Here is a 13,442-nt window from a genome sequence, read left to right on the forward strand (position 1 = left end):
GGACCCGAGTACCTCACGCAAGATGGCGGAACTGGAGGAGGTGACTCTGGACGGGAAGCCTCTTCAGGCGCTGCGGGTGACCGACCTGAAGGCCGCACTGGAGCAGCGAGGCCTAGCCAAGAGCGGGCAGAAGAGTACCCTGGTCAAGCGGCTCAAAGGGGTGAGGAGACGGCTCAAAGGGGTGTCGGAGGGAAGCGGACCCGGTAGAGACGAGTCTCTGCCGCGGCGCAGGCGCAGTGTCCGGGCTCGGCGCGAGCTCGCTCAGGCCGCCAGCGCGAGCCTAGAGATCCGCGCGCACGGTGGTTGGTGAGGCTCGAGCTGGAATAGAGATCGCGCCGGTTCCCGCCTTAACGGCAGCGGCGCGAGTCCAAATGGGAGGGTGCGCACTACTCTCCCGGAGTGTCTTAACCTCCTTCCCCCACCCCCTCCTTGTTTGTGTCTGTGGTTTCGGCGCATGCGCTGCAGAAGGAGTTAAATCCCACTACAACCACCGGCGTTGTTGGCCTGAGGGGGGCGAGTTGGGCTGGGTCGAAATTGGGGTAGAATTGGGAGGAGGGTTAATGGGGTTGATAGCCGCATCCGGAAGAATAGGATTAGGATAGAGTAAAATGTCTGCTTGATTAGATTAGGAGGTGAGATGAAGATAAACCTTCGTTTGAACGGACTTTTACAAGAGTTGTGTATAATATATAGGGGATCCACAAGCAATTTGAGTGGAAAAGAGTTTGGTAAGAGAGGTGAGGCAGTTTGGTATATGTTGGGGGTTTGGAATCTGATTGAGTAGATTTAGGGTGGGGTTGACATAAGGTAGATGGATTGGTGTGTATAGGTTTGGTGTAAACTAAAGAAAGATGAGACTGTCTTCGTTTTCATTAGGATATGTGGCAGGTAGTACAGATCTGGGCTAGGCTGGCCCAAGAATTCACTGACATATCATTGCTTAATACAGAGGCAGGAGGTTTTTTGTTTGTTTTGTTTTCCTTTTTGGAGGGTGGCTTGAGTCAGACCACAGTTTGCAGGGTTTGTGATCAGTTTATCTGCAGCCTCCTTTGAATTTTTAAAATATATTTGATAGAGGTGACACTCTGCAAAAACTCTACAAGTTCTCTCATGTAGATGTTGATTAGGTCATTTGTTTGACCAAATAATTCAATCAAACCAAAACCAGCATCTCCATATTGACATCATCATCTGTTTGAAGTTGACTTAAATATTTGAAGTGATTCTTCTCACCCATTCAAACTTAGAAGGGTCCTAGTCAAACGTTCAGAGATATAGGGATTCTAGTACTGGTTCTGTCACTGATTTTATGACATAGCCAGATTACTGATTCTCTGCCTGCATTTTTCATCAGTGCATTTGGGAGCAGTAACCATGGCTACCTTGAAGGGTCTTCTCAGCATGAAGGAGAACAATGTTAGTAAAGGGCTTTGAGGACCCTGGAAAAGACAGTTTAAGTGTGTATAGTGGTTAGTCACTGCATTTGATGAAGAGGCTCAGGGAGAAGTGGTTTGGTTTGTTGTTGTTTTCCTTGATACCTGACATTTGCCCTTCTCTACACCAGGCTCTAATGCTAGAAAATTTACAGAAACATTCAACACCCCATGCTGCATTCCAGCCAAATTCCCAGGTAAGGATAAAGGTTTGTTAGATGAGCTGGGCTGTTTGGGTGTGCAAACACATTAAAAAACATGGTGTTTTATTTAATGTTAAATTCTTTACCAGGATTTTTCTTAGTTACCTTCATCTAGAATGTTCTTATATCAGAATTGTTGTATTTCATTCAAGCCCGTTTGTACATAAGGGCATCTAGAAAAGAACAGAATTAGAGGTACTATTAGTTTATTTCTGACACTTGAAATGATGTGTGCAGAAAGGTGTCTTCAATTGATGAAGTATAGTACAGAATCTAGTCATTTCTTTGCCATTGATAGGAAAAGTCTTTGAATATAAATATGAAGTATACAATTAGTAGAGCACTGTGAGAAAATACTTGCTGATCAAGAAATCTTTTTGTAGACAGGTTTTCTAAGAATTCAACCCTTTGTGTATCACCCACCTTTAGTGGCATTAACAAATTTTGTAATTACCTTTTTTTTTTTGCAATTACTCTTAAATTTCACAAATTAACTGCTACTTAGAGCAAGAAACTTAACCTTTGAAGGTCTTGGTTTCCTTAGTTTCCTTATCTGTATAAGAGAAAGGCTTGGATTCATAATTTTTTAACTGCCCTGCTGGATTTTACAATGCTGTTTGGGGGACTTTCTAGGATTCATACTCTCCTCTCAAACAAGATTAGATCTATTTTTAATTTCTTAATATGTTAAGCTTCTGAATAAGAGTTTCAAAGAAATCATTTCATAGTTTAAAAAAAAAACAACAAAAAGACTGGGTGACTTTTTAAGGTTCTTTAGCTTTTAAAATTCCCTTATTCAAGTGTTTCATACACTTAAAAGAAATATCCAGGTCTTTGTTAGTGCAATGCAGTGTACAGCTCCAATAATAGAAGTCCCAGGATACTGTGGAAAAACAAGAGAGGCCTTCCTACTCCCTTGATACCACCTTATTAAACTGTAAGTATTAGAGTCCTGGTGTGGCGCTGTGGGTTAATGTGCCAGACTGCAAAGCCGTTTGAACTGCAAGGTTAGCATTTCAAGCTCACCAGCTGCTCCTCGGAAACCCTATACAGCGTCACAATGGGTCGAAACCGACTCGACAGCACATAACAACAACAATGCTATAATCTAGTCAGCCAGCAGAGGTTAGCTAACTATTTTAATAAGCATAAGGTGTTGCATTAATTACATTGATATTGTATTTCTTTTGCCTGATAAGATTTAGTTTTTGAAAGTTTTGTTTTTTTAACATTCAGTGATCTTTGAAGTGAGCACTTAGATTTCTCTAATACATGCACCACACTTTATGAATGTCCATTCAGTACCAAATACTCTACCTTAGGTGAAAATAAACATTTACTGTGCTTAGAAAAGATTACCAGTGATACAGAAAGTATTTACTCAGGTTGTTTTCCTTTTTATACAAGAAAGGCTTGGATTCATAGTTTTTCAACTAATAGGAGTTGCTAAGAGCTCTGGTAGCATAGTAGTTACAAAATGGTCTGCTAATCTCAACGCCAGCAGTTCAAAACTACCAGCTGTTCGTGGAAGAAAGATGAGGCGTTCTGCTCCTGTAAAGGTTTACAGCCTCAGAAACCCAGTACAGGGTCTCTATGAGTTGGAACCAACTCCATAGCACACCAACACCAACAGCAAAAGGAGTTGCTAAACAAGAAGGTTCTCGGTAAGAAAGGTGAAGCAAAAACTAAGGGCAGAAGAATGATGTAGAAATGTTTGTTCAGAAAAGTGTCAAAAGGGATAAGCCACTTGACTTTAAATATCATTTCTAAGGATTTACTCTCACCCAGTTGGAACTACAAATTTGGCTAAGTGCTGAATGGATGTACCTTTTCTTAGTTTCATGATTTCTTTTAAATTCTATACTTCAATTTTGGAGATGTGAACTCTGTCCGTTATTGACAGAATAGTATCCCCTGGATAGGAGATTGATCTTCTGGAGGAAATACTTTTCTTCCCTCCCTCAGTTTTGATACTATTAAAAGAGAAATATATTTTATCTTTAGTTAAAAGGTTTAATTACAGGATTTTTTTTCTTTGAAAGATGTTTACCATTGTCACTTGTTGTGGTTAAGTACTGTGGAGTCGGTTCCGACTTATGGTGACCTTACACAGGGTTTCCTAGGTTGCAAATCTTTATGGGAGCAGAAAGCTTCATCTTTCTCCCGCGGAACAACTGGTAGTTTCGAACTGCCGACCTTGAGGTTAGCAACCTGATTCGTAACCACTACACTACCAGAGCTCCTTCGGAAACTGAATATTTAAAATGAAAAATTATGTGCAATTCCTTTTTGTTGCCATCTTTTGTGAATCATATTATTAAGTCAATTCAATTTCATCAAGTCAATTCTGATTCATAGCAACCCTATACAGGGTTTCGCTGGAGTAGCTGGTGGGTTTGAACTACCAACCTTGTGGTTCACATTCTAGTGCTAACCTACACTACCACACCAGGAGTCCACATCATTCTTTGTGAATCATAGGGCTACATATTTTGACCCTCAATAAAGGAGTACCTTGTGGAGTCCTGGTGTGGTGCTGTGGGTGAATGTGTCAGACTATAAAGTCATTTGAACTGCAAGGTCAGCAGTTCAAGCTCACCATCCACTCCTTGGAAACCCTATACAGAGTTGCTGTGGGTCAGAAACGACTCAACGGCACTCAATAACAACTACAAAAGAGTGCCTTAGAAAAACTCTTCTAGCATTTTATTCATCTTTCTTGGGTCCATATATAAGGGGTAGTAGACTTTTGAAAGCTCAATGGAATTTTCTCCCCTCCATTTTCTTGGTTTGCTTTCTTAGACTTTCTGTTTCCTCTACACAGATTGGTGAGGAAATGAGCCAGAACAGTTTCATAAAGCAGTATCTGGAAAAGCAGCAGGAGCTGCTTAGGCAGCGTCTGGAACGTGAAGCTCGAGAAGCTGCAGAACTTGAAGGTAAGCTCAAATTGTCAGTTCTTACAAGTTCTTCTTTCTTATCTCTTATCCCTGTCTACATATAGATGGGTTTGTCTAATGAGGCAATCTCAGGAATAAGTCAGGCTGAGACTGCTACTTGTTTGCTTTGGTAGTTTATGAACTCAAGTGAGTTACTGTTTACCTTTTGTCAGGAAAGAGGACACTTAATGTAACTGTCTTGTTAGAAGAGGATTCTTCCTGCCAACAAGAAGAGTTTTAAGTAAATTAAGCTGCTGCTATCTAAATGAAGCAGAGCTTAAGCTTAGGGAGTTTTTTCCTGTGTCCACAGTCCTCTTTTTGGTATAAATCTCTCTGTCCATGACTTTGACTTCCTTCACTCGTCTACATAGTCCCACATGCTGAGCCCTTCACTCCCTCCCTGCCCCGACCCAATCTGTACTTTGCAGAAGCTTCAGCTGAGTCGGAGGACGAGATGATCCATCCTGAGGGAGTGGCTTCCCTGCTGCCTCCTGACTTTCAGAGCAGCCTGGAGAGACCAGAGCTGGAGCTCAGCAGACATTCGCCCCGTACGTATCTCCCTCCCCACTGCGCTTTTTGTCAATCCTGCGTAGTTGGTGGGGGGAGGTAGTTATGCCTCCTTTCATGCTAAGCCTCCATGAAAGTCACAGGGAAATTCTGTGATATTGATGTTTGACATCTGTTTTTCATGGACATTTTGACCTTTTAAAGTCTGCCTTCACCTATATGTTGTGTAACTTCTCATCGTGTTTTATGAGGCAGAGTTAGTGATTTTTCTTTTTCCTTCTCATCTGTACTTCTTTAGGTTTCTCTGACTCTGAACTTGGAAATAGTCACAACTCTTTTATCTCTTCACTTATTGTATAATGTGTTGGATATTCAGTCATCCTCCCAAAAATGAGCATTTACCTCATTTTATTAGTTCGTTCAGGAAATTTTATTGAGTGTCTGTTATACTCCAGGCACATGTGAGGCACCAGAAGTATAATAAAGATAAACAAGCCCTGTCCTAATAAAAGAAACTTAGTTTAGTAAACAGCTTGACATTAAACAAACAGTTGTGCTAAGTGCTATTAAGAGGCAGTGCAGAGTATTAGCATATTATAGGGAGTTTTAATCAGGTGTGTGGTTGGTTTAGGCAAGATTAATTTTTCCAAATAAAAAATAATTGTTAAGCACCCAATTTTACATAGTATCTTAAGCCAGAGTCTGAAAGTGCAGCCTTTGTGTTTTAGGAACTACCTGTCTAAGACAGTGTGCTTTCAGGAAAATATGCACCTAGGACATGTGGATGATACGCAGATATTTTAAACCAATATGTGAATTGGTAAGTGCAGTGAAACCTATGAGAATCAGAACTCAACGGCACTGTTTGTTTTTCTGTGTCTTACAAGTTTTCCACCTTTAACAGGGTTCAGTCATAATTATTTTCTGTTGCTCGTCTTAGTGGAAAATATTGTTTGTTTTCCATCTCTGACAGCTTTCTACCTCATTCAGGTTCTGATTTTTGCAGAGATTACTATATTTTGAATCATTTATGAGAGTGGTAGTGGGGTGGAGTCAGTCTATACTTGATATTTTTAGTAAATATATGAAAGTTGCTAGCTCTTGTAATTAACATAGAGCTCTTGTAATTAATAATTTCCTTCACAGAAATTGATTTTTAGGAGATATTTAATGGGAGAAGAAAAATTTCATGAAAGGCTAGGAAAAATGAAGGATGGTTGAAGCTAATTTTAAGCTCCTCGGTTGTTCAGTGCATATTTTTCTTGATCGTAGTCTTAGGCCTCGAGAAAAAATTTGAAGTCTTTTAATAAATTAATACTGGCAAACACTTTGGAATGTTATAAATTCTTTTAGACATCTCTTTTCCCCTCAATTGGTTTGTTGTTGTTGTTGTTGTTAAGTGCCGTCGAGTCGGGTCCGACCCATAGCGACCCTGTACAGGGTTTCTGAGGGTGTAAATCTTTACGGGAGTAGAAAGCCTCATCTTTCTCCCGCGGAGCGGCTGGTAGTTTCGAACTGCTTACACTTTACTAAATGAAAGTTTGCTGGTTTGAACCCACCACTAGTGCTGTGTAAGAAAGACCTGGCAATCTATTTCCATAACGATTATAGCCAAGAAAACCATATGGAACAAAGTTCTATTCTATTAACACATGGGTTTGGCATATGTTAGAATTGATTTGACAATAGAAAGGTTTGATTTTTGGCTTCTCTCAAATACGAGAATTGTTGTTAAGTGTCATCGAGTTGATTCCAACTCATAGTGACCCTGTATAGGGCTTCCAAGGAGCAGCTGGTGAATTTGAACTGCCGACCTTGTGGTTTGTGTAGTAGACATTTAATGGCTCTACTTTACTGCTGTTGTTGTTGAGTGTCATCAAGTCATTTCCAACGCATAGCGATCCTATATAGGATTTCTAAGGCTTTTTCTGTCTTACAGAAGAAAGCCTCATCTTTCTCCTGCAGAGCAGCTGGTGGACTTGAGCCACCAACTTTGTGTCATGCAGTCCAATGCTTTTTCTATGGAGCCACTGAGCTGCTAGTTCTCTTTTTCTCCTCTTGGTAAAGAGGAGGAGAATGTATTCTATAAACTGTTGGGTATTTCTTCTTAAATAAGTCAGAAATACTTACTGATTTCCTGCTGTGTAATGAATCTCTGTGCTAGCATATATGGAAAGTTAGCACTGTAACATTGTAAAGACTATTAGGAAGAGAGAAGACAATTACACACACAAAAAAACAATTAAAGGCATATGATTAACATATTGCTGTTGAGTCAATTCAGACTCATAGCAATGATATAGAACAGTAGAACCGTCCTATAGGGTTTACAAGGTGTGGCACTGTGGGCTAATGCGTCAGACTGCCAAGTCATTTGAACCGCAAGGTGGGTGGTTCAAGCTCACCAGATGCTCCTCGGAAACCCTATATAGGGTCACTATGGGTCTGAATCGACTCAACGGCACTTAACAACAACAAAAATCTCTGTGGAGGCAGATTGCCACTTCTTTGTGGAGCAGCTGTTGAGTTCAAACCAGTGACTCTTCTCATAGCAGCTGAGTACTTAATCGCTGTGCTACCAGAGCTCCTTTTAATATGTAATTGTTATTAAAGTACTGTCGAGCTGGTTTTTATGTGATATAAATGATACAGGTACATGACCACAGTAATTTGAAAGAGTGGAAATTCTTTGAGCACTAGTGATAGAGGAAAGATTTTCAGCTGTGCCTCAAAATGTATAGAATTGGCATTAGAGAGGGTAGAAAAGGATTTTCTTGTGTTTAGGAAAGAAAAGTATATAAAAAGTAAATGTATTTTAGAGGTATGAGGGGGCTTCAGAAAGTTTGTGGAAAAATAGAATGAAAAGATAATGGGCTTTAGACTTTGGGACAGATGACAGTATAGGCAGACTGCTGGGCAGAACCTCTGCAACAAAGACATAGGACACCAAGCGAAACAGATACGGATGGTGATCTTGGAACCCTGAGCTTCAGAGGACTGGACAAATGTGGGCCGAATACCAACTGGAATAGGAAGCTGAACAGGAGCAGTGAGAGCAGAAAAGTAGACAGGCTGTTGGCTGTTCTGGAACAAGATGGTGCAGCCATCTTGAGCTTCTGCAGCAACTGTCAATAACAGCAGCCTGAAGTTATAGGACCTAGCTGGAAATTGGCAGCAAGTGGGGTACAGTTCTCCCTTGTTCCCCACACTCTCCTCCTGGTAGCCGGAGATGTGGCTACCAGTTTCCACCTTTGCCACCCCTGTGGCCAATGGCATCCCCTCCTGCACAGCCTCTGCTCTGCCTGGGGTTGGATCTGGCTTACCACCCTTAACGTCCAGAAGCACATGAACCTGGCCTCTACTACACCATACTAAACAATGAACAGAAACCTACTTTCACACTTCCCAGTCTTATTACATCCACCAGAAGAGAGGTTGTGAGTTACTGAGTGGTGAATGCCTGAGAACACACTGACATACAATCAATTAAATATAAACAAAACAACACGACAATGTCTTAGAAAAACAATTTCAGCTTACACAAAGAAACAAGACGGTGCCTCAAACAAGTGACCAAAATACAGTCAGAAAATATATCAGAAATGGTATCAAAACTACTTGATAAGGAATTTTAAAGAATATTTAGGTTCCTTCAGTGGATCAAGATAATGATTGAGAAAACTGCAGATGAAATCAAATCAAACACAGACTAAACTTTAGAAAAATTCAGGAAAACACAACAAGGACAAAATAAATGCAAAATTGGAAACCATACAAAGCAGCATTTAGAAAACCAGGTTAATACTAAGATATTATATTGAAAAAGCAAAGAAGTAGAATTGAATCAATGAAAGGCCAAATTAGTGAGCTTGAAGACAAATCTCTCAATACTCATATGCTAGAGCAACAATAAAAAAAAAAAAAGAAAAAGAAAAGAAATCTGAAGAAAGCATAAGATTTATGTGGATACTATCAAGAGGAATAGCTTATTTATGATTGGGATTCCACAACAGGAAGTGACCAAAAAAGCCATAGAGAAAAACTGTACAAGAGTTGTTGGAAGACTTTCCTAACATCATGAAAGATGAGTAGATAGCATTCAAGAAACCCATTAAAACATACTATAATCAGATTTTTAAAAACCAAAGACAAGGAAAGAATCCTGAGAGCAGCTCAGGAAAAATGAAAAGTTACCTACAAAGAAGTAATAAGACTAAGCTTGGATTTTTCAGCAGAAACTATATAGGCAAGAAGGCAAATGGGATGATATAGATAAAATTCTGAAAGAAAAGAGCTGTCAACCAAGAATTATATGTCCAGCAAGATTGTCCATCACATATGATGGTGAATTAGGACATTTCCAGATAAACAAATGAAAAGCATTAGTAAAAGTCAAACCGACCTTATAGAAAATACTGAAGAGTGTTCTTTGGATAAAGAACCAAAAAGATCAGGCAACAACCTGAGATTAACAATATTGCCAAGAACTCAACCTAGATGTAGAAGTATTCAAAGTAAAACAAACCTTTTAAGACTGAAAATATGGAACCAGAGATACCAATCTGCAACAACAACAACAAAAAGTTAAGAAGAAATAGCATAGTTGCAGAACTTTCAAATGAAGTGGGTATCGAGTAGATTTCAAGGGGAAAAAAATCTAACTACAACCCTAAAAGTAGATAAAGGTTTACTCTTAGGCCTAGTCTAGACCTAAGCATAGTCCTAACCGTAACTCCTTACTTTTATACCACCACCAAAAAAAGAAAAAAAGATACTTTTTGAAGCTCTTTGTGTAGATTCATCTATCCAGAAGAGTATGAGGTTTTTTTTTTATTCTGTCGGTAATAGGGGAACCATTGAAAATTCTTGATAACGACCTTGCTTTAAAAAGAATGAGACTCTCAGTTCTAAATGGAAATGAGGATTGGATTCTGAAATGAGGTTTCAAAAGCTAATAAGGATTTCGAGTGAGGGAAGACTGCCTTTTCAGTGCTTTGTCTTTGCTGGGACAAGAAATAAAAAGGGAAAGAGAAGTGAAAACAAAAATTAGAATTTGTGGCAAAAATTGTGGCCAAAAAAATGTAGTACTTTATGGCAGGTTGAAGAAAAAGGAAGACCCCCCCCCCCCAACAAGATGGATTAATTAGCACAGTGGCGGCAGCAAATGGGCCTCGGGTTTAGCAACGATTATAAGGTTGATGTTGGACCAGGCAGTGTTTCGTTCTGTTATTCATAGGATCACTATGAGTTGGTGTTGACTCAATGGCCTCTAATAACAACAAATTGTAGAATGCATCTTGCAATCGCCTCAAGTGCATATTCAGTGCACTCTACGCCCTAAACGTTTATACTTCTTATCTTGGATGGAATGTGAATCTTAGTGTAGATTCAGTACATTTGTGTCATGATCGTAAATGGAGCAGTATTTTGGAGTTTTAGCAGAGCTCAGTTATCTAACTAGACGTTAGATTTGCTGAAGTATAGAGCATCTTCCCACTGTGAAGGCCTGTTGTGGTGCTGCAAGATAATGCACTGCACCACAAGGTCGCTTTGAACCACAAGGTTGGTGGTTCACAGTCACCAGCTGCTCCTCAGAAACCCTATACAGGATCACTGTCAGTCAAAATCTACGTGACAACACTTAACAGTAACAACATAAGTGAGTAAACTATTTTAATGGCTGCTTATTTGTTAGCTTTGGATGTCCTTGATGGAATCTTCATGGGTTCTTTCTTTAATAACCATATTTAAATTAAAAGTAAGGTTCCTGGTAACATATTTTGTTGATCATCAGTGTCACATGAGGTTTATTTTTTTCAGTAGTAGTATGTTTTGGGAGTGCAATTGCTCTATAGCAGGCATGGGGAATGTCTAGCCTGTGGGCCCATGAAATCATTTGGTCTGGCCCTGCTGAAGCAACCATAGTTCTGGCCATCACATTAGGGGTGAGTTAATTCAGTGTTTGACCAAATATAGCAGACTGATTTTCAATTTGATAATTTTATATAGCCCATGAAGTTGTAATTTTTGGCCAAACAAGAAAAGGTCCCCCACCCCTGCTCTAGATGATAAAGTAGCTCTGATGTGGCACTGTAGGATAAGTATTGGACCGCACAGTTGATTTGAACAGTAAGATCACTGTTCAAACCCATGAGTTGCTCCTCAGAAACCCATACAGGGTCGCTATGAGTTGGAATCAATTCGATGGTGCTTAAAAACAGTAACAACAAGCCGCAAAGTCAGCAGTTCAAGTCCACCAGCTGTTCTGTGAGAAATATGAGGCTTTTTGCTTCCACAAAGATTTACAACCTCAGAAACCTTACATAAGGTTACTGTAAGTCAGAACCAACTTGACAGTACTTAACAATAACGGAAGTATATTTAAGAATATTAATTTCTTGGCCCTTCTGCAAGAAAATCTTTAGAAGTGTAAGTCCTGAGACTCTGTACTTTTTTAAAGTTCCCTAGTTATTCTGTGAATGAGCTCGGGTAGCATAGTGGTTACGAATTGGGCTGCGAACTGCAAGGTCAGCAGTTCGAAACTACCAGCTGTTCCGCGGGAGAAAGATGAGGCTTTCTGCTCCCGTAAAGATTTACAGCCTCAGAAACCCAGTATAGGGTCGCTATGAGTCAGAATCGACTCCACGGCACATAACAACAACAGTTATTCTGTGAGTCCTAGTGGCATAGTGGATTATGAGCTGGGCTGTTAACCACAAGGTCAGCAGTTCGAATCTACCAGTCGCTCTGTGGGAGAAACATGAGGCTTTCTGCTCTCATAAAGATGTACAGCATTGGAAACCTTATACAGGGTTGCCGTGAGTCAGAATTGATTCCACAGCATATAACCATCACCATCACCAGTTGTTCTCATTTTATGAGTCACTAACTGAAAGTATAGATTTTAGGATTGATCATACTTAATCAGTATCTTTGGGTTGTATTCCAGAGCCTCCTGTGTACTGCTTTTGACGAAACCTTTGATAGTAAGGAAGAAATAGTTCATACTCATATAGTTCTCCTGGACTCTTTCTTTTTTTTTTATTTAAGGTTTTTATTGTGGATTGAGTGAAAGTTTACAGGGAATATCATCAGTTTTACATTCAACAAATCATACACCTTGTTTCATTAATCCCCTCCATGTATCATCAGTTAACAGTAGTTCTCTTTATCCACTTTAGCTTTTTAAACAAACAAACAAAACCACTCAGTCTTATGTAATAATTTACATCTCCAAAGGGCACATTCTTCAAGTCTGCCTCCTGGCCACCAGATTTTAGTCCCTCTCTTTTTTTTTAAGGTTTTTATTGTGGATTGAGTGAAAGTTTACAGGGCATATCATCAGTTTTACATTCAACAAATCATATACCTTGTTTCATTACATTGATTATAATCCCCTCCATGTACCAAACGGCCACCACTTGTCTGTCTGTCATGCTGTGGTAGCTTGAGTTGCTGTGATTCTGAGGGCTATGCCACTAGTATTTTAAATAACCAGCAGGGTTCCCATGGTGGACAGGTTTCAGATGAGCTTCCAGACAAAGACAGACTAGGAAGAAAGAGTGACGAACTACTTCTGAATAGCTAGTCACTAAAAACTCTATGAATAGCAGAGAAACACTGTCAGATACAGGACTGGAAATGTATCATCAGTTACATTTCTCTCCACTTTAGCTTTTTAAAAAACAAACAAAATTAAAAAAAAAACACTCAGGCATATAATAATTTACATCTTCAAAGGGCACATTCCTCAAGTCTGCCTCCTGGCCACCAGCTCTTAGTCCCTCTCTTCTTAGTCCATGAATCTAGAGTCATCAGCCACTCCCCCTCTCTATGCCACCATCTCTGGCTCTGCTGCTTCTTTGGATAAGGTCCCGCATTCTGCTTGTGCGTTCCTCTCTTGATGGTCCTAGGGTCCTCTCTTTTTGGACTATAAGATTAACCACTCCCCTTTTTTTGTTACAAAACTTCTACCTTTACAATTGTGACAGTCGTGATTAGTCATAATAACAATTATTCACTATTTAATCTTACGAATCTTACCCCCATCTCTTTTCACCAGACCCATCTAGACAAGATGATAGCTATTCAGTGGGGACTCTTTGTTTCCCCCCATACTCTTAAACTAAACTCCCTCTTGAAACCTTGTAAGCCAGTCACTTTGTGCCTTTATTGCCCCCTCATTTTAGGTAGCCAATGTCTAAATTGCCCGTCCCTATTTATCCTGTGTACAGAGCGGATAGCATTGATAACTTGATTTGAAGACTGTCCCTCTCTGTTGGTATTTAGAGTAACTACCGCTCTGAGTATAGGTCAGGTTCATCATGAAGATGTATCTTCTGTCACTGTAGCTGTTCCAGTCT

At 39.8% G+C, this 13,442-nt stretch overlaps 1 protein-coding gene across 1 annotated transcript in view; it reads left to right on the plus strand.

Annotated features, from left to right (window-relative positions):
* ACIN1 (apoptotic chromatin condensation inducer 1) overlaps positions 1-13,442 on the plus strand; it is a 44,351-nt gene that overhangs the window by 153 nt on the left and 30,756 nt on the right. Inside the window, 4 exon segments of the mRNA XM_006835442.1 lie at positions 2-160; positions 1,565-1,630; positions 4,461-4,572; positions 5,001-5,120. Coding sequence (XP_006835505.1) covers positions 2-160; positions 1,565-1,630; positions 4,461-4,572; positions 5,001-5,120 — 457 coding nt within the window.

The sequence above is a fragment of the Chrysochloris asiatica genome, unplaced genomic scaffold (genome assembly GCF_000296735.1).
Source record: "Chrysochloris asiatica unplaced genomic scaffold, ChrAsi1.0 scaffold00017, whole genome shotgun sequence".
Classification (NCBI taxonomy): Eukaryota; Metazoa; Chordata; class Mammalia; order Afrosoricida; family Chrysochloridae; genus Chrysochloris; species Chrysochloris asiatica.